The sequence below is a fragment of the Lissotriton vulgaris genome, chromosome 5 (genome assembly GCF_964263255.1).
Source record: "Lissotriton vulgaris chromosome 5, aLisVul1.2, whole genome shotgun sequence".
In the NCBI taxonomy this organism is placed as follows: Eukaryota; Metazoa; Chordata; class Amphibia; order Caudata; family Salamandridae; genus Lissotriton; species Lissotriton vulgaris.
Window position 1 is genome coordinate 458,158,762 of NC_141693.1, and position 27,154 is coordinate 458,185,915.

General features: G+C 45.3%; 1 protein-coding gene across 2 annotated transcripts in view; it reads right to left on the reverse strand.

Annotated features, from left to right (window-relative positions):
- VPS13D (vacuolar protein sorting 13 homolog D) overlaps positions 1-27,154 on the reverse strand; it is a 2,754,556-nt gene that overhangs the window by 651,714 nt on the left and 2,075,688 nt on the right. For both annotated transcript variants that reach the window (XM_086921894.1, XM_086921893.1), the window contains exon 55: positions 5,418-5,526. In XM_086921894.1, the coding sequence (XP_086778020.1) occupies positions 5,418-5,526 (109 nt within the window). The remainder of the gene's footprint in view (positions 1-5,417; positions 5,527-27,154) is intronic.

A 27,154-nucleotide genomic window follows, 5' to 3' on the forward strand; every position in this document is an offset into this window, starting at 1 on the left:
TGAACAGTGTAGGAAGCAAAGATATCCTCGGAGACTCTGGTCTAACCTGGCAACCAAAATGTTTTAAGTATCTGGGGTTAGACTTCGATAAGGACCTGATCACCACTCTGAAAATAAACAAAGAGTTAACCTTAAAAAAGATCTCCACATTGCTGGAAGGGTGGTCTCCCAAGTTCCTCTCCTGGTGGGGCAGGGCAGAGACCCTTAAAATGATGTCCACTCCGCTAGTAAATTATCTGGCTAGCATGCTCCCCATGACGTTCTCGGACGACTTCATTAATAAAGTAGATAAGCTGTTTGGCGGTTTCCTGTTGCGGGGTAAAAAAGCCAGGATATCACTGAAAAAATTGCAACTAGCAAAAGATAAAGGCAGCCTGGGGCTTCCCTCGTTCAGGAACTACCAAACAGCATTCCTATGTAAACAGGGAGCACAGTGGTTGATAAAGTCTTCGTCCTATGTTCCAACGTGGATTAACATTGAGGAATCTATTATTGGTCACGCCACTCTTGCGTCCCTGCTCACCATGGACCTGTCGCATCTGCCTCACTCCAAATATATCATATTAAATACCAGGCGGGCCTTGTTGAGACTTGATCAGACGCACAAAACTAATCTGACATTTAAAAAATCAACCTTCATGTCCTTATGGAGGAACCCCTACCTTAAACACAATGGTAAAACTCTTTATTGGGACTCATGGTCCAAGAAAGGCATTAACTTGGCGATGAAACTCAATGATGTTACACACCCGCTCCTATTCTCGACCTTGCAGGCAAAATATGACCTCACTCCAATGGACTTCTACGAGTTTCTGAAGTTGAAAGCCATCATATCAGCCTGCAGCTTTAACCCTCACGTACCGTGGCATCTACCACACCTCATATCTGCAGGCCACTTCATTTCTAAAGTGTATAAGCTGTTACTGCCTTTGCCTAGGAAATCCCATAGACGGGTAGAACTCAAATGGGAGGTTGAACCCAATTCAACAGGAATAGAGTTTGACTAGGACATGATACATAGTACTGCTCTAACTCGCAAGGTATCACCCATCCTCTTTCAGACAAAATACATGCTCTTAAATAGGGCGTTTTGGACACCGGAAAAACTTTTTAAATGTCACCTGAGGGATACACCAACATGTTAGAACTGTCAGTCAGGAACTGGTGATCTCGCACACATGCTCTTCAACTGCCCCTCTCTAGAGACCTATTGGGGGAAGGTTTTTGATTGCATTCACCATGTATTTAAACTAACACCTGCGAAGGAATTTGTCTATGTTATTCTGGGTGCACTTGACCCATAGTTGCCGACCGCACAAGACCGTCAACTTTTAGATTTGATGTTAACAATTGCCTGCAAGGTGATCCTGTGCAAATGGAAGAATGCAGCAGAGGTTAACTTTAAAATTTGGCAGGAATGGCTTTCATTTTTGAGAGGTGCTGATAACCCGGCACTGCAAGCGGCCACATGGCGCCCTTCCAATAAGAAACTCTGGAAGTCGCTTGATATGTCTTCCTTCCACTTTGACCCGCCGTGAGATAATGACTGTTGACATGCACCCCGATCAATGCTCAATCCAGTGGCAGGCCTTACGGATGGCAGCTTGAAATATCGTGTAATTGTACTTTTTGCTGATTCTATTTTATGCATCTCTGTATTGTGTATGTATCTTCATGTCGAATATGCAAGCATTATGTGATTTTCTTTTAGATTTGTGTATTGTTCTCTAATATCGTCATTGAGCTCATCTGTGTATCAGAAGACTTTTTGTATTGTCCTTTCCTTTGTTTATTGCATTAATAAAAACGATTAGAAATTAAAAAAAAAATAGAATTCCCAAGAAAGTAATAAATTCCCATAATTTCAAAAGATCTAAAACACGAAGGTATACGCGTAGGAGAGTAGGGTCTGCTTTCCTATGGTCACCCCACTTTTTGCTTTTTGCTTTACTGGTTTTCGACTTAATGTGGCTGTGGGCCTGCTAATCAGACCCACAGCCCAGCTGTTCTCTCTCTAAATTCATACCACGTACTTTAGGTACATCACCAATTGGGAATTGGTTCACCTTATGAGCCCCTGTACAGTGTACTATAGGTACCCAGGGCATAGGTGCATCCAAGGCCTACCAGGGGCTGCAGCATGTATTATGTCACCCCTGGCTGGCCATTCACATTGACACAACTGGCTGATCACTCAGATGGGGCAAGGTAGTGTAATCACCCCTTGCTTAGGTCTAGTATCCCTATATCTACCATTACATATAGACACATATATACCTATAAGTCACTCCTATGGCAGGCCTTAACTATCCTGGAGGCAGAGTGCTTGGTTTTATGAGAGATGAGGCTCTAGCTTGAGCTGAGCCTGTCTGCAGCTTTCGGAACCATGTCCTTATAGCTGTTCTATGATATAGCCATACCATATACTCTTAAGTGCATTATCATCCTTGCGGTTGAATGCTAACTTTGGTTTGGCTTTATCAAAACATGTCGTGTAAGGTGTCATTCGCTTTGGAATACTGCCCCCTCGCCAGTTCTGGCGACGGGGGTAGCATTCCACCCTTTTAGAGGGAGAAGACATGTTGTTCCTAGTAAACCCGGTTAAAGTTAACCAGAGCCTCGGCATCACAAAATGGATGCTGCTGCCACAGACACAAGTCTGACCTCCTGCTGCTGGGAGTCCTTCCGGCGAGGGAGGCTTAGACAATAGGTTTCCGGTCTTGGGAGGTGGTAGCCCCACCCCAGACAGGCCACAGTGTATTGGAGCAGGGAGGGCTGAATGAAATGAGACGCTGACTGGGGCACACAAGGTGTCCCATGCATATCCCGGTTCAAACCAGTTGCTGGGGCACTCCAGCCCCAGCTCTGGCGCGAAACTGCACAAAGGGAAAGGGGTGTAACCACCCCCTTCCCTGGTCCCACCCATAGGAGGGACCTAGCAGGTAATCCAGCCCCTCAGATTAGTATATAGGTAGGAGCTGAGTCAAGAGACTTTAGATTTATCCTAAACTGAAACTTGAAACAAAACTCTGGACCTTCGACATTCTACTCGACATAGAAGACTGAAGAATCTCCCTTGTGGTAAAGGAGTGACCACCCTGTGCAAACAGGCACCATCCAGCGATCTGCGGTTTGCTTTATCGTTGCTCCCACCGGAGCCCGATCACAGAGCCTGACAAGAAACAGACTTCCCTGAGCCCGATCCACAGCCACAGCAAAGCTGAGACCTGTGGAGGCAACGAGAGACATGGGACCGGCCATCTTGGAAAACCTGCACTTTGCTACCTGCGCAGCTCCCGAGGCACCCTCGAAGCTGTGCATTGGGGATTGAGAAGCCCCAGCCCCGAGCACCTTCTACACCGACGCACAGCCCTCCACATTCCACGAGTGCCACGTGGGGCCTGTTAGTGTTTTTGTGCTCGACGCGTCTGTCCGGTCACTTGCCCGTTGGTTAGTGGCCTCTGTGACAACGAACCTACCGCTGGCCTGGTTGCTCCACGCTGGCCCTTGCTTCCCTGAAAAGGAGAAGCCCATCAGACCTTGCTGGTCTGATCCAGAAGCCATCTTCGATTCCTGCGTGAGTTGCCTTTGCCAAGGCTTGTTGACTCCAATCCGAAAGCCAACACCGCCGACAGCGAGATCCTTCGTGAGACCCAGCTCCTGGTTGTCGTCGACACCTCCTGGTCCACGTGGCTGCAGAGACAAGCTTCACGACATCACCTGATTGCTTCACAACTTCGCCTGTTTCCTTCCTGGCTCCTTCCCGGTCACTGGCTAGTGACCCAGACTCTGTCCCTTCTGCTTTTAGGTACTCATCATCCTCAATCCGCCCTTGAATCCACCCAGACAATTCTCTCCTGGTCGCCTGCAGCATCTTTCCCCAAGGCTCCATAGGATTCAGCGACGAAACCCGACACACTTTGATACCTATGCACCCGCTTCCTGTGGGTGAGGTAACGCGAGTACTCCGGTGCTCCTGTGGGTATTGACTATCCTAGTGTCCCAGTTTTCAGTAGCTTTCTCCTAGTCCATCCGGAAGTGTCCTAAAAGAACTAGTTTCCAATTCTTACGTTCCCATTATAAATCTATGGTAACTCGCATGTGTGTAAGGACACTGCACACGCTTCCCGTGGGCCTCCTGCTTCCTATCCTTTGGTAGTACAGCGTAGCCCCAGCGATTCCCTAGGCCCTAGGCCTATCCATTGTCCGTGACGGGGTTCTTATACCACTATTTTAGTATATGGTTTAGCGTGCCCCTAGGGCCCTACTGTATTTTGTGCAACTTATTGTATGATAATTAAGTATCTTGTTATGTGCTTGTGCCTCTGATCTCATAAAGAGCTCAGAGGGGTTGTTTTAGTAATAAATACATATATATTTTATATATATAACCTGTGTGGTGTCCTTTCATTTGGTATTCAAGGGGTTACATATGGTACAACCAGGGCTTTAAGTGGGCCGGGTCTCAAGGGGTCTGAGCACCGGCAGTTTTTTTTTAAGGGGCCTCGAAACGGGTCTCTATCGAGCTCTGCTTTGAGCCCTGGCACAGGCGGTCCTTTTTTTTTCGGACTGCAGTGACAGAAGTTTGCTGTCACTGCAGTCCGGAAAAAAAGTGCCATGGCGCAAAACAGCCTGATTGAGAACCGTTTCGAGACAGCAGGCACAACGATGTGCGCTGCCCACACTATTCACTTGTCACTAGTGGACGTCATGCCAGGTGAGCGTTGTGTGGGAAGGGAAATCCTTTAAAGAGTAATTTTCTCTCTGGATTTCCCTTCTCTTTACGAAACGCAAGAGCAGCAACATTGTGGTAGGGTCACCAGGGCTTTAATTGGAAGCTTTTTCAATATTATATGCAACAAGCCATAGTTGCAGCTTATTTATCTTATGCAACTAATAACCGTTGACAAAGCCAATAGTCCTGACTTGTTGTAGGTATGATGTTACTTGTTGTATCACATATCTGGAATGGATGTAATGACAGAAACAGCAAAATACAAGTGGGGCTGCACACTATGCTAAACACAGATTTTTAGCCTAAGTGATTTGAAGCCACGCCCCTAATTACACTGGCCACGCCCCTTTGAGAGACCCCACAGTTTTATCATCCCACTTAGAGCCCTGGGTACAACAGCTTGGTTTACATGCCCTCTTAAGTTTTAGCCTAAGACTGCTTTATCCATGCTACCTCTAGGATAGCTGGTCTATGAGGTTGACTTTACAAACATTACCATAAGGGTTGTTTGGACTGATACAGGGTGCCCACTAGAATAGTAACCATCACATATCAGGCCAACTTCTCACAATAAGCAATCCAATTTAAAAGGTAGTGTACAGAAAGTAATAAACAATCGTTTTCAACAAATAGTAATTATACAACATAGACATGAAAAACTGCCATGGCAGCAGGTACATACCTTTTTTTTAAGTATGACTCTTTGTGTCTTTGGTTCGACATCGAGGACAAGTTCTGCGTGTGACCCATCTTTATATGGAGCAAGAGGTCTGCCAGTTTCCTCCTCAAAACTAAAATATCACAGCAATTTCCATGCAAACAGAAAATACATTTCAATTAACCATATATATTAACTCACAGGAAAGATGCAGAACTTCAATGAATGAAAAACATCGCATTACGATGACCAGTACATTTTTTAAATCACTGGATGCTTTTAACATCTCTAACACAAACAAACACGTGTCCCACGTGAACATGATAGCCCCAGCACTTCCACTGCTTAAGCATGATGTCCAGTATGCAGTACCCACTGTTGCGTAGACTAATAGCACATTGAATTAAACATCTTGAGGTAATTCATTATTTAAAAAGACTGATCTTCACGCGTAATTTCTGGACAGATAGTTCATAAATAACCCCAAAACATCTTTTAATTTAACAATATCTGTCTCAAAATCGTCATATGAAGGAATAAAAATCTTTGAATCATAACCAGAATTTATACTGCCAACAAAAGAGTTCTTAAGAGAAGGCTAATTCTAAGTCAGAACTGGAGGCGTGGATTATGCTTATCTCTCTTCGCTTTTATTCAAAAGCAGCCTTGTTAAAACACAATTTCTTTAAACTTTCACTTTAAAGCAAAAAATCTAATAGATCCAAGAGTCTCTGGGAATCAAGTAACAAGCATAACCAATCACAGTCCAACAGCAGTCCATAGAGCTTACCTCCCTCCTGAAGAAACCAACGGCGGACCCCACCGACCTCAAGAACTACCGCCCCATCTCGCTCCTTCCCTTTCCGGCCAAAGTCATCGAGAAGACCGTCAACAGACAGCTGGCCGCCTTCCTCGAGACTAATGGATCCCTCGACCCCTCGCAGTCCGGTTTTCGGGCCAACCACAGCACCAAGACCGCCCTAATTGCAGCCACCGACGACATCAGAACCCTGTGTGAGAAGGTGGCCTGATATGCAGTGCTCACTATTCTAGTGAACACTATGTATCAGTCCAACAACCCTTATTGATGATTGGTTGTAAATCAACCTTATAGACCAGCTATCCTAGTAGCGTGGATACGAGCAGTCTTTGGGCTAAACTCTAGAGGGCGTGTTAAGCCAGCTGTTATACCATCACATATACCCCTTGAACACCAAGTGAAAGGACACCACACAAGTGTTATGAAAATAAACAGTGTATTTATTTAGATCACAACAGCCCTGTACTCTTTATGAGGAAAGGGTACTAAGCACACAACAAAACTCTTACGAAAATACTTCAAGTTGCACAATTTACACAAATGCCCGAGGGGCACGAAAAACCATATATTATGAAAGTGGAATGCGAAATTACTAGCAGGTAAGTACTGTACTAATAGGCTTTGGAATCGCTAGGACTACGTTACTGAACCTTCAAATTACTAGTAGGAGGCCTAGGGGACTCGGGTGCAGAGTGTGCACTCTCACGCGGGATGCAGGACAAAGTCTATGGGAGCTAGTAAAGGCAAAGTTAGTGTTCTCGGGCGAACCCGATAAGGTAGATCGAAAACGACAGTGGATCCTGACCCTTGGATAGTGAGGCTATGCTGGGGCACCGAAATGCCGAAGTTACCTAGCCCAGGGGCTGCAGCTGCATAGGTCTCAAAAGACGTCGGGAATCCTCGTAGACGAACCAGGAGCCTGAAGAAAGAAGTTGCTGGCAGGCGACCAGTGAAGAGAGTTCGAGTGATCCAAGCCTGGATCGAAGATGGATGACACCTGAAAGCAGAGGGGACCAAGTTCGTGACTACTAGCCAGTAGTCAGGTGGCACCAGGAGGGCACCGGATGATAGTCACCTTGACTAGGTGAGTGGGCGACGCTGTGCTCTGCAGATCTCACAGACCAGGAGGCGTTGTCGGCGACCAGGATGGAGGTGCGAGCTGTCCCACGATGGATGAAGCTGTCGACGTCGCTGGACCCAGGATTGGGGCAACAAGTCTTGGCAAATTCAAGCCCACGCGGTGGACTCAAAATGGCGTCTGGAGTGGACCAGGAGGGTCCGGGGTGCTCCTCTTTTGGAAGGGAGTAAGGGCCAGTCTGGAGCAACCAGACCAGCAGCAGTGATGTCGTCGGGCGTCGTTAGGAAGGCCACAAGCCAGCGGGCTAGTAGCCAAACAACGCGGTGAGCAGCAAAAAGCAGAAGGGCCCCAATTAGATCTCGTGGATGCTGGGGGGCTGGACTTCGGTGCTGGAGCTGCTCAGGATTAGGGCTTCTCAAACCCCAAAGCACTCACTCGAGGATCCCTCGGCGGACGTGCTGGATAAGCGTCGTGCAATTCTGAAGATGGCCGGTCCCTCGAGGTCTCGTCACACCCACGGATCTCAGCTGGGCTGATGATGTAGGTAGAGGTCAGAGGTGCCAGGGAAGCCGGGTCTCGTCGTGCTGGTCGGTCTGATTCCGGAGGAAGGACGTGCAGCAAACCGCAGTGTTCTTAGTTGGTGCCCGCAGATGCAGGGTGACTACTCCTTAGTCACAAGGGAGAAATCTTAGGAAGAAGTCTTGAGTTCCTTTCGTAGAAAGTAGTTTCAGGATTCAAAGATGATCTAATTTGGAAGGGTCCCCGCTCCCACCTTTATACTAAAGAAAGGGGCTGGTACGGGACTAGGTCCTGCCCATGGGTGGGACCAGGAAGGGGGGTGGTTACACCCCTCTCCCATGCCGGACTTTCCCCAGCTCAGGGGCTGGTGTGCCCCTGGAACTGGTTCAAACTGGCAGATGCACAGTGAGCACCGGGGTGCCACTTGCAGTCACCTTCCTATTCAGCCCTGCCTACCTAGGATACACAAAACCCTGTCTGGGATGGTGCTAGCACCGTCCCTGACAGGAAACCCTTTGTCCAAGCTCTCCTCGCTGGAAGGACTCCCAGCAGTAGGAGGTCAGACTTGTGTCTGTGGTGGCAGCATCCATTTTGTGATGCTGAGGCTCGGGTTAACTTTAAATGGGGTTCACAGTTACATACATGTCGTGTCCCTCTAGAAGGGTGGAATGCTAAACCCGTCGCCAGAATTGGCGAGGGGTTAGTATTCCAATTCGTATGACACCTTACTCGACATGTTTTGATAAAGCGATACCAAAGATAGCAAATAACCGCGAGGATTATAATGCACTTAAGAGTATATGGTACGCGTTATCATAGAACAGCTATTAGGACTTGGTTCCGCAAGCTGCAGACGGGCTCAGCTCATGCCAGAGCACCATCTCACATAATTCCAAGCACTCTGCCTTCAGGATTGTTAAGGCCTGCCATAGGAGTGACTGATAGGAATACATGTGTCTATTTTAGGGTTAGATATAGGTATACTATATCTACAGCAAAGGGTGATTGCACCACTTTGCCCCAGCTGTCGTGCAGCCAGTTGTGTCAGATTTAGATGGCCAGCCAGGGGTGGCATAATACATGTTGCAGCCCCTGGTAGGCCCTGGGTACACCTATGCCCTGAGTTACAGGGTCTGATAAGGTGGCCCAGTACCAATTCGATATGTACCTAAGGTACATGGAATCCATTTTAGAGAGAGAGCAGTAGGCCTGGGGCCCTGAATAGCAGAGTCCCAGGTCCACTAAGTCGAAAAACCAGCAAAACACCAGGCAAAAAGTTGGGGGTAACCATAGTCAGGTATCCACCCTCCTACAGTCATCCACCCGGAACTGCTGTGTGCTATCCAAATAGAATGAGAGCGCACGTTTTGGGTCCAGAGGGTGGAGCCTCTCTTCCTCTTTCGAGGGATGCGGAGGCGGAAAGAAGGTGGGCAAGGTGATGGACTGCCCGATGTGGAAGGCTGTGACTACCTTGGGCAGGAAAGAGGGTCGCGTCCGCAACACAACTTTGTCTGCATGGATAGAAAGGAAGGGAGGTTTAGAGGAAATAGCCTGGAGCTCACTCACTCTCCTGGCAGAGGTGATGGCAACCAGGAATGCAGTCTTCAGAGTAAGGAGACAAAGAGGACAGGTATGAAGTGGCTCGAAAGGAGCGCACATCAGATAGGTCAGAAGAAGGTTCAAGTCCAACTGAAGCATCACGAAAGGAACAGGAGGAAACATATGACTGATGCCCATCAAAAACCTATTTAGAACTGGGGACTTGAACAAAGAGGGCTGATCAGGGAGCCTTAAGAAGGCGGAAATAGCAGAGAGGTAGCCCTTTGTAGGAGAGTAGGGTCTGCAATCCTATGGTCACCCCAGATTTTTGCTTTTTGCTTCGCTGGTTTATGACTTTCCCTGGCTGGGGGCCTGCTAATCAGACCTGCAGCCTAGCTGTTCTCTCTCTAAATTGACACCCATGTACTTAAGGTGCATTTACCAATTGGTATTGGGTCACTCTAGTAAGTCCTTGTACAGTGTACCATAGGTACCCAGGGCATAAGTGAACCCAAGGCCTACCAGGGGCAGCAGCATGTATTATGCCACCCCTGGCTGGCCCTCCAAATCTGACACAACTGGCTGATAAATCAGCTGGGGCAAGGTGGTGTAATCACCCTTTGCTTTAGATATAGTACACCTATATCTAAACCTAAAATGGACACATATACTCCTATAAGTCACTCCTATGGCAGGCCTTAACAATCCTGGAGGCAGAGTGCTTGAAATTATGTGAGATAGTGCTCTGGCATGACCTGAGCCTGTCTACAGCTTTCAGAACCAAGTCCTTTAGCTGTTTCCATGATAACACTATACCATATACTCTTAAGTGCATTATAACCTCGCGGTTATTGCTAGCTTTGGCATAGCATTATCAAAACATGTTGAGTAAGGTGTCATACGAATTGGAATAGTACCCCCTCGCCAGTTCTGGCGACGGGGGTAGCATTCCACCCTTCTAGAGGGACACGACATGTATGTAACTGTGAACCCCGGTTAAAGTTAACTCAGCATCACAAAATGGATGCTGCCACCACAGACACAAGTCTGACCTGCTGCTGGGAGTCCTTCCAGCGAGGGAGGCCTGGACAAAGGGTTTCCTGCCTTGGGAGGTGCTAGCACCACCCCAGACAGGATTTTGTGCATTAGGTAGGACAGGGCTGAAAGGAATGAGACATGCCTGGGGCACACAAGGTGCCCTGCGCATACACCGGCTCAAACCAGTTGCTGGGGCACTCCAGCCCCATCTCTGGCGCGAAAACGGACAAAGGATAGGGGGTGTAACCACCCCCCTTCCTGGTCCCACCCATGGGAGGGACCTAGTGATAGTGCAGCCCACTTTAGCAGGATAAAGGTAGGAGCTGGTCCCATTCCAAATCAGATTAATCCTGACTTGAAAACTTACAAGAAGAAACTCCGGACTTCGACATTCTGCTACAGAAGACTGAAGAAATTCTCCTTGTGGGCAAGGAGTGTCCACCCTGCAGAAGCAGGCACCATCAAGCGTCCAGCGGCTTCACTTTGTCTTCTTTTCAGAGCCCGACGAGACCCGGATTCCCAGACATCTCCGACCTCAACTCACATCTGCAGCACAGCTGAGATCCGTGGGCGCGACGAGACACGTGGGACCGGCCATCTTGGAGAAACTGCACTTCACTTCCAGCACGACTTCTGAGGTAACCTCGACGAAGTGCTTTGGGGATTGAGAAGCCCCAGCCCCGAGCAGCTCCTGCACCGAAGACCAGCCCTCCAGCATCCACGAGATCTGCGTGGGGCCCTTCTGCCTGTTTGCTGCTCGACGTGTTGTCTGGTCATTTGCCGGCCGGCTAGTGGCCTCCTAGACGACGATCCATGACATCAACACTGCTGATCTGATTGCTCCAGACTGGCCCTTGCTTCCCTTCAAAGGAGAAGTACCACGGACCCTCCTGGTCCGCACCAGACGCTTTTTCCACTCACCGCGTGGATTGCCTTTACCAAGGCCTGTTGATGCCAAATCTGGAACCAACACCGTCGACAGCGAGAGCCTGCGTGGGACAGCTCGTGCCTCCATCCTGGTCGTCGAAGACACCTCCTGGTCCACGTGGCTGCAGAGTCAAGCGTCCACTCGTCACCTGATCGCGACAACAGCATCTGGTTCCTTCTTGGTTCCACTCCAGTCACTGGCTAGTGACTTTGAACATTGTCCCCTCTACTTTCACGTCTTCAGCATTCCTGATCCACCCTTGGATCACACTGGACATCTTCCTCCTGGTTGCCTGCAGCATCTTTTCTTTCAGGCTCCATAGACTTCAAAGCAGAAACCCGACACGACTTCGCACCTATGCACCCGCAGCCCATGGGTGAGGTAACAAGAGCATTTCGGTGCTCAAGGGTAGATTGACTCTCCTAGTGTCCAGTTTCACAGTCGTTTTAGTCCTAACTAGTCAGGATTGTCCGAACTCACCTTTTTCTTGAACTGTACTGTCCAGAGACGTTGTTTCGCATCTCGCGTGTGAGTTCACACTCTGCACACGCGTTCCGTGGGCCTCCTATTACTTACCTAACATTAGGGTAGTGTAGTCCCAGCGATCCTACAGCCTCTGGACAGCTCCATTCCTTCTATCGACTTCCTTATACCATTTACTTAGTATATGGTTTGTTTCGCCCATAGGGCAACATTGTAACTTGTGCAACTTAACGTATTTTTCTTAAGAGTCTTGTCATGTGCTTAGCCCTCTGATCTCATAAAGAGTTCAGAGGTGTTTGTTACTTAATAAATATCTTGTTTATTTTCATAAATACATGTGTGGTGTCCTTTCATTTGGTATTCAAGGGGTTATATGTGGTAAAACAGCTGGCTTCACATGCCAAAAGAGTTTAGCCTAAGATAGCTTTGTCCATGCTTCCATTAGGATAGCTGGTCTATAAGGTTGACTTACAACCAATCACCATAAGGGTTGTTTGGACTGATACAAGGTGATCACTAGAACTAGTGAGCATCATATATCAGGCCAACTTCTCACATTGGTGTGCAGCGGTTGGGATTTGAGCTTGCTGTTGTTTTTACCAAATATAATCTTGAGATATAATTTGAAAGATCACATAAGGTACCATAGGTACATATAACAAAGCTTAGAAATACTCTGAGTTCTACTGAACCAGCTGTTGTAGTAGAAAGGGAGTAGCAGACCCTGACTACAACTCTTAGCAAGGGATCAGTAGGAAAACCCATAGTGTAGGTAAGTGCACCACTACCTCACTAGAAAGCATGTCTACCACAGGAGAGAACACAGTGACTCCCCTTGTGGTTAGTGACCCTCCACAGGTCCTTTCCAGATATGCAGCACTCAGCTTCCAGGAGATGAGACAATTGTGTACCTCCAGGCAACTGAAACAGGGTTCAAACCCTACCCTTCCTTTTCTGTTAGGTCTCTTAGAGACATATGATGCCAGAAGGGCTTCTAATACAGGCCCCTCTAATCCAGCAGATGGAAGCATACCCCCAGTAGAAGATGAATCTAACCTCCCTGAGACAGAAGATGTGGAGGAGGAGGATGGAGAATCATCTGATGGAGAGGTAGACAATGGTCAGGATGGAGTCAGCAGACTTACCAGGGCCAACTTAAGCCTACATGAGAATGGAACTGGGGGTGCCCCAGGCCCATCCTCAAGCAGGCCTAGCCTTGGGAATAGACGAGTTAGGTCTCACTCCAGAGGCTCTAACCGATCTATTCACACCCATGTCTCTCAGGCACCTTCTCAGAGAGGGATGACATCCCCTCAGAGAAGAGAGCATGAAGCTAAGATGAGGGAAGTGAATCTGAGGATTGAGAGGGAAGAACTTTCCCTTGCCAAAGAGTAACTTGCCTTTGCTAGAGAGCAGACATTGAGTGGGTTAGAACCCACTGGTGGCAGCAGTATCCCTAGAGATAAAGACAGGAGTTTTGATAATAGACACCTGAGTAAAATAGTGCCCCCCTTTAAGGTAGGGGATGACATCCACAAATGGATGACTGCTTTGGAGAGAGCGTGCAAAGTACAGCAGGTACCCCAGAGTCAGTGGGCAGCTATATTGTGGCTCTCCTTTGAAGGTAAAGGTAGAGATAAGCTTCTTGCGTGTGAGTTCACACTCTGCACACGCGTTCCTTGGGCCTCCTATTACTTACCTAAAGTTAGGATAGTGTAGTCCCAGCGATCCTACAGCCTCTGGACAGCTCCATTTCTTTAATCAACTTCCTTATACCACTTGTTTAGTATATGATTTGTTGCGCCCCTAGGGCAGCATTGTAACTTGTGCAACTTAACATATTTTTCTTAAGAGTCTTGTCATGTGCTTAGCCCTCTGAACTCATAAAGAGTTCAGAGGTGTTTGTTAGTTAATAAATATCTTGTTTATTTTCATAACTACCTGTGTGGTGTCCTTTCATTTGGTATTCAAGGGGTTATATGTGGTAAAACACCTGGCTTCACATGCCAAAAGAGTTTAGCCTAAGACTGCTTTGTCCATGCTACCATTAGGATAGCTGGTCTATAAGGTTGACTTACAACCAATCACCATAAGGGTTGTTTGGACTGATACAAGGTGATCACTAGAACTAGTGAGCATCATATATCAGGCCAACTTCTCACAGTCGGTAGCCGACATCAGTTGGTGACAGGTGTCACACGGCTTGAACCCGGGCATCCCTACCGGCACCAGGAGTCGAAGTCGACTTGAAAAAGATAGTCAAAAAGACCCAAAAGTTAGTCAAAAAGTGACTAAGGGTACTTGCTCTTGCCGGATCTGCGCTTGCTGGCGTGAAAAAAGAACTGACGTCAGCGCGTGAGGGCGGCGTCTAAGTACTCCGATGATGTCATTCCGGCGATCACGACGTCGACGACGGACGCGGAGCCGCAGACAACGCCTACCGACGCGCAGGGGTACTGCTGACGAAAACGTTCGGGAACCAGTCTGACGATTGGGGATATTCTAAGGTAAGGAATCTAACTAACATGTTTCTTTCGGATTGATGAATCATGTGATGACTTCATCAACGAGGAGGTCACTGATGGTGTATCATCGATGTTGATAATGCAGTCATCAACGGAGGGCATCTCTTTGAGAAGGATAATCCCATGCCAGCATAGGCTGTCTTTCTTTATTTAAATGTGCAAGAAAGATAATCTCATGCGACAAAGTTTCTGTAGTTTACTAAGAGCTATTTTTAGTGCCATCTTTCTTAGAGGTATAAGGCATAGGCTGACCAGATGTCTGACTCTTATGGGCTGAATCAGAGGGTCCAATAGCCTGCTTGGAAGCCTTTGGTTGCGGCTTCTTGAGTCAATTTTGTTGCCTTACCGTGGGTGGAAGCTTACGTTTTTTCCTCATAAATAGCATATGCTAGTCGCCTCTCTCGATCTTTCAAAGTCCTGTTTGGGAAGGCTGTGTAAAACTCACATTTATCAGGAGTATGACCTGGGTGGAGACAGCAAAGACAGTTGGTGTGTGGGTCAGCCAGATAAATCTTTGTCTTCCCACAAAGTCTTGCAGCACAAGACGTCGATGTTGGTGGATATCGTATGAGGTCAACCGACATCAGCTGGGATCCTTGCCTGGATCCAAGGGTGTCTCGCGGCGCAGAAGCCGGAACCGTCGACAACGTCGGGCCGGTGCCGCCGACGAAGAATGGCGAGGACCCCCATGCGGACCAACAGGGCCCGAAGAGCCAAAGAGGCAGGCCATGGCTGACAGAAATTCTTGCAACTGGGCGGACATCGCCGGTGGACCCGGGAAGGGTGGGTAGGCCGACGGCAACTGCGTAAGCTCCGCCCGAGCCGAGGGAGAGGCACCACCCACACCCTGAGCCGTGTCCTGGGAAAGGCTAGGGGAAGGCGAAGAGCGACGTCGCTTCTTCTACTTCTTGTGCTTCGTCTTACCTGACCCAGAGTGCGAAGACTTCATCGAACGCGTGCTGGCGCGGAAAAAAGAAAAAACTGACATCAGCGCGCCAGGGCGGCGTCTACGTAGCTGCTGCAATGTCATCCTGGCGATCACGATGCCTACGACGGACGCGGAGCCGCACAACGCCACCTTCTGACGCACAGGGGAACTGCTGACGAAAACTTTCCGGGTCCAGTCTGACGCCTGGGCTAATTCTAAGGTAAGGAATCTATCACTAACGTGTCTTTTTCAGATAATAATTTTTTGTAAGGAACGCCAGCCATGAAAAGATGAAGAACAAGTTACTTACCTTTGGTGACGCTTCATCTGGTAGAGATTCTATCTAGTCGCAAATTACTTAATTTAGAAAATTCCTCAGCCTTGGTTCTGTCCCTGTCAGATAAGCTGGAGAAGGTTTAGAGTAGCTTAAATCTTTGATTTTCTCCTGAAAGAGAGTGTGAGCAATCTCTTAATAATTCCTCACTTGACCATACAGCAGAAAATCTGGCAGTTGGAAGACTCTCGCAGGAGGGTACTTGAGGGTCTGGGTCGCTGATTGGCTGGAGTGTGGGTCATTTAAAACAAGGGGAATAGAGTACAAAACTTTTTGGGTGATCTTCAATGTTAATGAGTGTGAGGTTATAAGGCTATGCTAACATTGTTTACACAGGTTCCCAACCTCACACTGGGAAATGAAATAGGGCATGTGAATGTATGAAAGATCAAATGTTGGAGAATTAAACAAATGAACCTTTTTAACCACAGCATTCGGTCTCATGAACTCCCTATCAGGAGGAAAGGTCAGAAAAGCTTTAGGCGTTTTGAGGTGCCGGGTTTTTAGGAACCCGGTGGCGCCAGGGGAAAACACCCGAAGATCTCGAGTTCTTCCTGTTCCAGACCACAGAAACACAGAGTCTTCTAGGTGAAGTCAAAGATCGAGTTTTATTGGCTGCAACCAAGTAACAAGCGTCCTAGAAGTACAACAGCACAGGATGTAGATTCTCAGGAGACTGTTCGTTTTTACAGAACCAGCCTTCTCCTTTTATACAAAAATAACAGCTGCAGGCAAGAATTCTTTACTTTACAATACGGTCATATACATATTTCCAAAACACTAAAAAAGCAAAGTCATGATGGCAAACCCACATTTTCGATGTCCAGTTTGTGATAGATGACCCAGCTCGGCCCAGAACTCCCATCAGATATCGATGAAACCCCAATAAAATCGGGCACCTCCTCATCGTAAAACCGGCCATAAACAAGAAACATGGGCAGGTGTATGTGTGTGGATAACATGGTTTGTATGTAGTGAATGGTTTATGGCATGTTGTGCCTTGATGCTATCTTATTCGGCCACTGGGCGAGGGACTGCCCAAACAGGTTTGGCTGGAGGCAGTGGAGTCAGCTCGGTAAGGTCATGGGGAAGTCAGCTAAGGTGGACGTGTCTTTTCAGATCAAACTCGGTCTTAATCAATTGACTATATGAGGGCAAGCCACAAGATGGATGCCGTTCAGAAAATGGAACCCGAGGGTTCGAGACGGAAACCATGATTTAAGGGTGATAGCATCACTTAATCATGACGCAAATGCATAGGGATGATGTCCTAATCATTACCGGTCTGCCGACACCAAATTTTTCAGGGTACGATGATATTTTGTGACACGAGTGTTGGGCCTCGGTACCATATTATAGTGGGGCCCAGGATTTTCAGAACCACAGACCCTCCTTTTGCCCTTATATAGGCAATAACTCACGCTAATCTGAGTCCAGATCTGTATTCATGAAGTCATGGAGATGCTGCTGTAGCATCATCCTGTTGCTCAATTCGTCTCTTGACACAGGCTTCCTTACACATGACGCCGCACAGAGGCCACATATTGCAGGAGCACACTGTACACATAGGCAGAACAGGAACAGAATGGCTAAGATCATCCCAATGAATATCCGAATTTTCCATCCCCAGGCAGATATCAGTTCCCAGAACCACCCTAGCAAGGACCATTCCCCTTTATCCACGTGAATGGAATCAGAGATTTGGTGCAGTTTGGAGATGGCCTGGTACACTGTCGGAGCATTATCAGGGATGAAAATGCAGCAACTGGACTGGATCACTCTACATACCCCACCACGGTCTGCAAGTATGACATCTAGGGCAACCCTATTTTGCAGAGTCATAAGTCGGTCCGACTGGAGCTCAGCAGTCAAGTTACTAAGGGCACCGGCCGTTTCGGTCACGGCGGATTCAACTACCCTCGTCAATTGGCGAATGTTCCTGCTGTTCACCATAGGCCCCCAAAACGGCAGAAACCCCTTTGCGAAGTATCCAAACTCCTGCTCCGCAGTGTCGTCTTTACTCACGACACCCCTAATTGTCCTTGTCCGGTGGTAATCTGCCTCGGCCGTGTAGGTGGGTGGCAGCGGAAACGAGATAAAACATGTGCCCGAGAAGTCAGGGGGCAACCATGTATATACTTGTATCAAACAAGGGTTCCCTGTATGAGCAGATAAAAGCATGTACCCCTAGGTCAGGGAAAAACACAGTGGAAGAAACAACCTAGGCGGAAGTCTTAGATTGCCTACACAATGGTTACAGGACTAAAACTAGAAAAGGACAGTTTCCAAATAATTACGTGTTTTCACGAAACAGATTTATTATTATATAAAACAATTAAAATTACATGTACCAAAGGACAAAATAAAATTACATTCTTCAGAAATAAAAATCACAATAAAATAACATTGATGATTCCTTTCACAATGAGGAAGAAGTTGTGTGTCAAGGCGTTTCGGCGGCCAGCGCCTTTCTCAAGACAAAGTACAACTTTCTAGAAATAAAAACATAGTTTAGTATAACGTTTGACAAATTTCTAATTTGTAAAAAACATGAATATATGCATACAATTATTTGGTATAACATGCCTACTTTTAAATAAAAAGAGGGAAACTGTGCAAAAAAGCTAAGTCCTGTTATTTTAGGCAATATTAATGCTCTGTTAATGAGAGCGAAATACATTAGTAGCCTCTACTGCAGCTCAGAGAATTCATATACATCGATAATGAACAGCACTATCCATTGATGAGGAACTTGATGAATGCAGAACATACAATATTACTAATTATTATCTACTACCCAAAGCAGAAAATGAATACGTAAAAACTTTTTTTGTGGGTTGAAAAGTACATAACTTGAAGATACAATGCTGATTACATAATAATAACTAAAGATGGACATGAAAATACATTGGATAGACATCATGTTTTATACTTCAGCTATTTTTGAAAACAATAAAGGCAGGGTTTAAGTATAAAGGAATAGATAAAGTGTAAGAAAAGTATAATATGGTAAAGGTTGTGAAAAGATGATTTGATACTTTGGGCCGAATATTTATTACATAAATGCATTATTATTTCATTGCATAATATCATTCATTTATATGTAGTCGAACCTTATTTATTCGAAAGACCTTTCTAATTCTATTTATTTGTTGTTCACGTGAAGGCTTGATATCTAGTATCTGATATTAAATTCATTGATAGCTTATTTTGCTTACCTACAGCTAAAACCAACTTGTAATAACGATGTTTATCTGTAGTTAAGGGTTCTATTCAGATCTTTGGGAAAGTAGAAGATTCACGTGGCAAAGGCGATGAAATTCTGCAATATTTTTATTAAAAAAGACTTCATGAAACACTGTATTTTGGCATGATTATCTTAGAAAATCAAAGTTATGTAAAAGGATAACATACCTAATCTAACCAGTATTTAATTCTTATATGGAACTGATGTCAATAAATATTTCACTCTTTAGCACAACGAGGGATAAATAGATTAGCCTGTGGGGATGTAAGAAAAAGAATTTATTTGAGGAAACCACACTACTAACTGTTACTCGGTTCATACATAAATGTCAGGTACGAGGCAACCGATTTACCTAATATTAAATACAACGTTGCGTCGCCTCCACGAGATGTAGTGAACTTGGATCGGACCTCTAGTTTAAAGGCAACACCTACGCTGAAAACATATATATGGAGAACACAACTCAGTATTTTCTATGTGAGCTGAATTAGATATCGTGCATAGAGACTCAAGCCGAATCTTACCTAATTATTTAAATAACAATTGGAAGGTTCTTAAAACGGTAGCTGATGAAATCTTCAGAAATTCGTGTTCTTTGATTGGTTTAGCGGATAGATAGTATCACAATATGGCGCTAAACTGGAAAGGAAACGAAGGCTATGTTAAAATGTTCCTTGGGACAAAGAGACACATTTACTCTCTGCACGAGTGAAATATTTGTTGGCGTACCTTAAGAACTGAAATGTTCTCGAGGCGTTGTATCGATATTGATGAAAGCCGAGGGTGTAAGCATATGGGTGGTGCCTGCAACCCAACAGAGTTAAAGAGCAATGTTAAAAAATAATACTAGAGCGATTTTTCGAAACGCGCAGCGTTTTGCTAATAGTCTATCGCGTTTACATACCGTTGGTATTTTAGGTTGTTGCGCGTGGAGGCGGTCATCTAATCCGAACGTATTTCCGTGATGAAATGGGACACGGAAGAGTTTGCGCGTCTTTTTATTTTGGCAGGTGAAGCCAATTAACTTTTTCTTGACGGGTCCCTGGTTAGTTGAACGCGAAAAAAGACTCTAATACATAGATGTCTATGAAGTGGGCTCATTTAAGAAAAAAGATTTATTCCTTTGCAAAATATATATATATATATATATTTTTTCAGCGTAGGTGTTGCCTTTAAACTAGAGGTCTGATCCAAGTTCACTACATCTCGTGGAGGCGACGCAACATTGTATTTAATATCAGGTAAATCGGTTGCCTCGTACCTGACATTTATGTATGAACCGAGTAACAGTTAGTAGTGTGGTTTCCTCAAATAAATTCTTTTTCTTATATCCCCCACAGGCTAATCTATTTATCCCTCGTTGTGCTAAAGAGTGAAATATTTATTGACATCAGTTCCATATAAGAATTAAATACTGGTTAGATTAGGTATGTTATCCTTTTACATAACTTTGATTTTCTAAGATAATCATGCCAAAATACAGTGTTTCATGAAGTCTTTTTTAATAAAAATATTGCAGAATTTCATCGCCTTTGCCACGTGAATCTTCTACTTTCCCAAAGATCTGAATAGAACCCTTAACTACAGATAAACATCGTTATTACAAGTTGGTTTTAGCTGTAGGTAAGCAAAATAAGCTATCAATGAATTTAATATCAGATACTAGATATCAAGCCTTCACGTGAACAACAAATAAATAGAATTAGAAAGGTCTTTCGAATAAATAAGGTTCGACTACATATAAATGAATGATATTATGCAATGAAATAATAATGCATTTATGTAATAAATATTCGGCCCAAAGTATCAAATCATCTTTTCACAACCTTTACCATATTATACTTTTCTTACACTTTATCTATTCCTTTATACTTAAACCCTGCCTTTATTGTTTTCAAAAATAGCTGAAGTATAAAACATGATGTCTATCCAATGTATTTTCATGTTCATCTTTAGTTATTATTATGTAATCAGCATTGTATCTTCAAGTTATGTACTTTTCAACCCACCAAAAAAGTTTTTACGTATTCATTTTCTGCTTTGGGTAGTAGATAATAATTAGTAATATTGTATGTTCTGCATTCATCAAGTTCCTCATCAATGGATAGTGCTGTTCATTATCGATGTATATGAATTCCCTGAGCTGCAGTAGAGGCTACTAATGTATTTCGCTCTCATTAACAGAGCATTAATATTGCCTAAAATAACAGGACTTAGCTTTTTTTGCACAGTTTCCCTCTTTTTATTTAAAAGTAGGCATGTTATACCAAATAATTGTATGCATATATTCATGTTTTTTACAAATTAGAAATTTGTCAAACGTTATACTAAACTATGTTTTTATTTCTAGAAAGTTGTACTTTGTCTTGAGATAGGCGCTGGCCGCCGAAACGCGTTGACACACAACTTGACACACAACTTCTTCCTCATTGTGAAAGGAATCATAAATGTTATTTTATTGTGATTTTTATTTCTGAAGAATGTAATTTTATTTTGTCCTTTGATACATGTAATTTTAATTGTTTTATATAATAATAAATCTGTTTAGTGAAAACACGTAATTATTTGGAAACTGTCTTTTTCTAGTTTTTGTCCTGTAACCATTGTGTAGGCAATCTAAGACTTCCGCCTAGGTTGTTTCTTCCACTGGGCAACCATGTATATGCCTTGTCGTGGCAGACGAAGTAGGTACCCTTAGCTGCTAGGAATGAGGAAGAGGTCTGAGAAGAGAAAACGTAAGTCTCAGTGCAGACACTCTTCCCCAACTGAGCTCTAGGGTTTTTGCCATTTCCCTGCAGACACAGGTGACCTTGATGGGGTACTATCCAGATGGGGGAGGGTTTCTTTGCTTTCTGGCTTTCAGCTAAGGAAATCCCATACTGAGTGACATTCCATCGACTATAAGGCGTCAACTCATCTCTGGAAATCGTTCTGTATGTGTCAACATCCCTACTCATATTTCTAATTCCCGTCACTAGTGCCTTGTTGCTTGAGTTTTTCCCTGGGACATATGGTTCGAGGGCAAACAGGAACATTGCTCGAAGTGCCCACAGAGAACCATGGTAGCCAAAGGGCAGGACAAAATATGGGATACCCTTATCTGTTGTGTGTGGCATAAGTCCACATACCCAACAGTTCGTGGTGTTCATTACAGATTGGTGCTGGTGTAGGAGTTGGACGAATGAGTTATTTACAAATTCTAATCTTCTGGCAGACTCGTGTTCGGGTAGAGGGTGAAAAGAATGCGGGGAAGCAGTAGGAGGAGGTGTGGGCTGAGTGTTATGTACAAAGGTAACTCGAAATGTGAATAGAGTATAGCCAATCAAAAACATCATTATGCTACACTACATAAAAATGCATATTATTAAAAATTGTTTTCTCGCCATCACAGTGCATATTTTCTCTTCAAAGTTCGTAGGTCTAGCAGGTCTCTCTACCCTTGGGAACTCCATCCTCTATGTTGCTGCCCGCGGTGGGAGATTGATTCTGCTAAGAAGTGCTTCTGTTCAGTCCAGGGTAATTCCCTTAGACCAACCAGAACTGTCGACCTAAACGTCTCCAGCTGCACTTCAAAGACTGTCAACCGCGACCCTAGCAGCAGACCCGGATGGCGGTTCGAAAATCAAAAATGAGCAAGTTCCCTGGGCGAGAGAGCCACACAATCAAAAATAGTTCTTGGGGGAAAGAAAAACCGTATTAGTTTATTTTTATTCGTTCGTTATTCTTGGCCTCAGATTATATCGTTGTTTCCCTGGTACGGTGTGATCTTCAAACAAGATTTCAGGTTCGGTAGTGTCCAACTGCATAGACGGTGGCACAAATCCTTACAGGACACGATCGCTCTCCTTTTCCGTACCAGTTCCTTTCAATCGGGCATCACTGAAGGGTGCAAAGCGTGGCACGGACTCGGTCTCAGAGTCAGCAATTCCCTCCTGGACCCATCGGTCATATGGAAGGGGCAGCGGGACCCATTTGCAATGGGCGCCGTGCACCCAATTTCTCTTGCCGTGGACACGTACTGCAGAGCGGGTGGCAAGTAGGACTTGGAAGGGTCCGGACCAACGAGGCTCCTCGTTCTTGGTTCGCTGGAAGTTCCGCACTAGTACCCAGGAGCCAGGTTCGATCGTGTGGCCTGGATCATCAGACGCTGGCGGAGAGGAACTGTGGACCTGTTGGTGTAAAACACGCAATTTAGTTGTCAATTCGTGCAAATATTCAAGCAGTACAGGGTGCTCTATCTCGCTGAGTTTCTTGGGCCTTGGTACTCCCCATATATTAGCTGGGCGACCGAACACGATTTCGTGCGGGCTAAGTCCCAGTCTAGAATGGACAGTCATTCTGGTAGATAGGAGTGCCAAAGGCAGGGTGTCAGGCCATTTAAGACCTGTGCTTGCTTGGATCTTGGCCAATTTTAATTTTAATGTGCTGTTGTAGCATTCTACTAATCCAGCTGATTGGGGGTGATTTGCAGCGTGGAACTTCTGGTGTATGCCTAGACACTCACACACTCTCTTCATCACTCGTCCCACGAATTCACTTCCATTATCACTCCAGACAATTCTAGGCATACCGAATCTAGGGAAGAATTCTTTGACAAGGGCTTTGGCTGTGGACAAGGCAGTATTGTCCTTAAGGGGATATGCTTCCACCCACCTGGAGAAGGCGCAAACGACAACAAGCACGTACTTCAGATTGTTGCACCTCTCCATGTGGATGAAATCGAGCTGCAAAACCTCGAACGGATACGTTGGAGGCGCAAAATGACCAGCTGGAGTTGGAGTTCCCCTACCGGGATTGTACTTCAAATACACCATACAGTTCTTGACCAAGTTCTCTGCACATTTTGGGATGCCACTATTCTGCCATACTGGGGCCAACAACTTACAGATTCCTTTCGCACTGATGTGAGCCATCCCATGAGCCATTGTCACCACTGCAAGTACATACGCGTCGGGTAACAGCCATCTCTGATGTTCTGACAATTCGACCCAACAACCATTCGCATCCAATCTACCCTTGCTTTCGCTCCATTCATTCACCTCTTTCTCAGTGGCCTCGGACTGTATAGACTTCACACTTTCAATAGTGTCTTCACACATACCCACATCAGCGATCCATCTCGCAGGACCTACAACATACATTCGACTCATTGTGTTCCTTGCAGTCTCTTTCGCAACTTCATCTGCAAATGCATTCCCACGACCAACAGCATCTTGAATCTTTCTGTGTGCACTGCATTTCACAATCGCAACTTGTAGTGGCAAGGTCAGTGACTCGAGAAGCTCGTTAACTAGCTGACCATGTTGTATTTTTGCAGCATGCGACGTCAGGAACCCACGTTCACGCCACAATCGTCCAAAACTGTGAGCCACGCCAAAGGCGTATTGGCTATCTGTATACACATTCACTCGTTTTCCTTTTGCCAACACACACGCTCTTGTAAGTGCAATTAACTCTGCTGCTTGCGCAGAATTGTGCGGGATCCGTGCAGTTTCTACAATCGTGTGTAATGTCGTCACAGCATATGCTGCAGTCGTATCACCATTTGGCAACTTGGAACATGAACCATCAACCCATAAAGCATCATTACATTCAGGAAGGGGAGTGTCCTGTAAGTCTACTCTCCCTTTTGTCTCCTCTTCTGTCCTAAAACAGCAATCATGTTTTTCGACTTCATCTGTCTCTGTTGGAATGGGCAATAACGTGGCTGGGTGAGTGTATCGCACCTCTTTATGTGTATGTGACTAGCTAACAATGTCAGCTCATAACTTGACAGTCGAGCACTAGTTAAGTGCTGTGTCCCCGTTCTGTTTAGCAAAATATCTACTGCATGTGGGGCCATAACGATCAGTGTATTATTCATTAATAATCCAGCAGATTGTCGAATACAGACAGCTGCTGCAGCAGTGGCCCTCAAGCAACTTGGGAATGCCTTAGCTACAGGGTCTAGAGTCACCGAAAAGTACGCGCATGGGCGCTGTTTGTCCCCAAAGGATTGTGTCAGGACTGATAATGCGCAACCTTCCTTCTCATGAACGTATAATGTGAAAGGCTTACCGTAGTCGGGGTTGCCCAACACAGGAGCCGAACACAATGCATCACACAACTCGTGAAAACTCTTCTGGCAATCTTCAGACCAGGGCACAGGATTGGGTGTATCTTTACAGATTAGTGCCAGCAAAGGTTTGGCCAACAATGAGAAGTTCGGTATCCATTGTCTGCAATATGATGTAATGCCCAAGAAAGCACGCACTTCTCTCTGTGTCCTTGGGACGCTCAATCTTGCAATTGCCTGTATTCTTTCTGGGGTCAGTTTCCTTCCCTCCTTCGATAAGATGTGACCTAAGTAGGTCACTTCTTGTCGACAAAACTGCAATTTCGAAAGAGAGACTTTGTGCTTCATGTCACATAAATGACGCAACAACGACAATGTGGCTTCCTTGCAAATCTCTTCAGTATCTGCAGCGACCAGCAAATCGTCTACATACTGAATGAGAGTCGCACCATCAGGTAGAACAATCTTGTCAAGTTGTGATTTCAGAGCTTGACTGAATATAGATGGGCTTTCACAGTAGCCCTGAGGAGCGCGTTTGAAGCGGAAGCTTCGTCCTCCTAAATTGAAACCAAAAATATTTCTGCTCTCCTCGGCAATCGGGATGCTGAAGAAAGCATTCTTCAAGTCAATCACCGAGAACCAAGTGGCTGAAGCTGGGACCATAGTCAACAGGGCAGTGATATTAGGAACAACTGGAAACTGTGGCAAAACAATCTTGTTCACTTCTCTAAGATCAATCACAAATCTGTACACAGGTGGCTGTGAAGGATCATTACGCTTTAAAACAGGCAAAATAGGACTGTTACAAATGTTGCCTGTTGTCTCTTCAATTACATCTTTCTCAATCAGATCGTAAGTGATCTCTAACAACGCCTTTTCACATTCGCTAGAGATCTTGTATTGGGGAATATATGGAAACCTAACATTGGCTCGCAATGTAATGACATATGGCGCTATCTCCAAAAGACCCACATCGTTAGAACCAGTAGCCCAAAGTATATCCGGAAGAGATGACAATTCAGTTGGAATATTCTCCTTTGACAAATACATTGGGGAAATCACTTTCTTACCTAGGGTAAGTTGTACTCCTGAAGGAGAACAGTACAAAATCGCATATAATCTTTTTAACAAATCCAAACCTAACAAATTTTCGCCACAACCTGTTGTAAGAATGAGGGGTGCTTCTACTTCATATGGGCCAACAGAAAGGGGCATAGGACTAGAAATCGGGTTTCTAACCGGGGCGCCAGAAAAACCTACTGAAACATTCATTTCGCCAGACAAAGGTGCGCCAGGAAGTTTTGAGTGCATAATAGAACTTTTTGTAGCACCAGTATCCAGCAGAAAAGGTTCTGACACACCTGATGTAATCACCTCAACATAAGGTCCATTCTGATCTACTGTAACTGAAACAACTCCCTCTCTTTGTCCATGGCTGTCCTAGCAATTATTACCCTCATTCTCGTTTTCTGCATAGTAATCATCAGCATAGTACTGGGCTGACCTAGAAGACGCATTATTTTGTTGATCAAAGCTGTTCATGGAATTTTCAGGCTGAAAAGAAGTAGTATTCTGGGGGAAATTTCCACGGCCCCTACCCCTAGGAGCCTGTTGAACACCTCTACCTCTTGCACCAGATACACCATTTAAACATCGCAATAAAGCTGGACAACTATTCTTGAAATGACCCTCTTCCTTGCAATACGCACACTGATTCGGACCATACGGTAAACGCTGTTGAGAAGACTCATTTCTTTGTGAGTTTCTCGAAAACTGTTGTTGTTGCTGATAATCAGGCTGACTAGTAGTGCGAGGCGGATAGGCTTGCTGGAGAAGGACTTTAGTTTTCAAATCTTTAGTCTTTTTGTCTGCCTTCTCTAACTCGTCTTTGCGCCTATTTTCGTAGTACTGGGCTGTGACTGAAATCTGCGCTGAAGTGGAAACAGCCCTAGCACTCTATGAATCTTTCAATTTATTACATAGTTCAGGAAGCAGATTGTGTACAAACTTGTCTACAAACAATCTTTGGCCACCCTCGGTAGCCATATCCTGACCACTGTGGTCGACGAAAGTCTCTTCAAATCTCGTGAAAAAGTCAGACACATTCTCATCTTTCTTCTGCTTGCACGCAGACAACTTGTCCCAATTCACACGTAATTCAGGCATTAAAGTTTTCATATATGTGATAATTCTACCAGGAAGTTCAGCTACTAAAGGCTCGGGCTTAGAGCCACCAACTTGTCTAGCATCAGCAGCAGTAATATTTG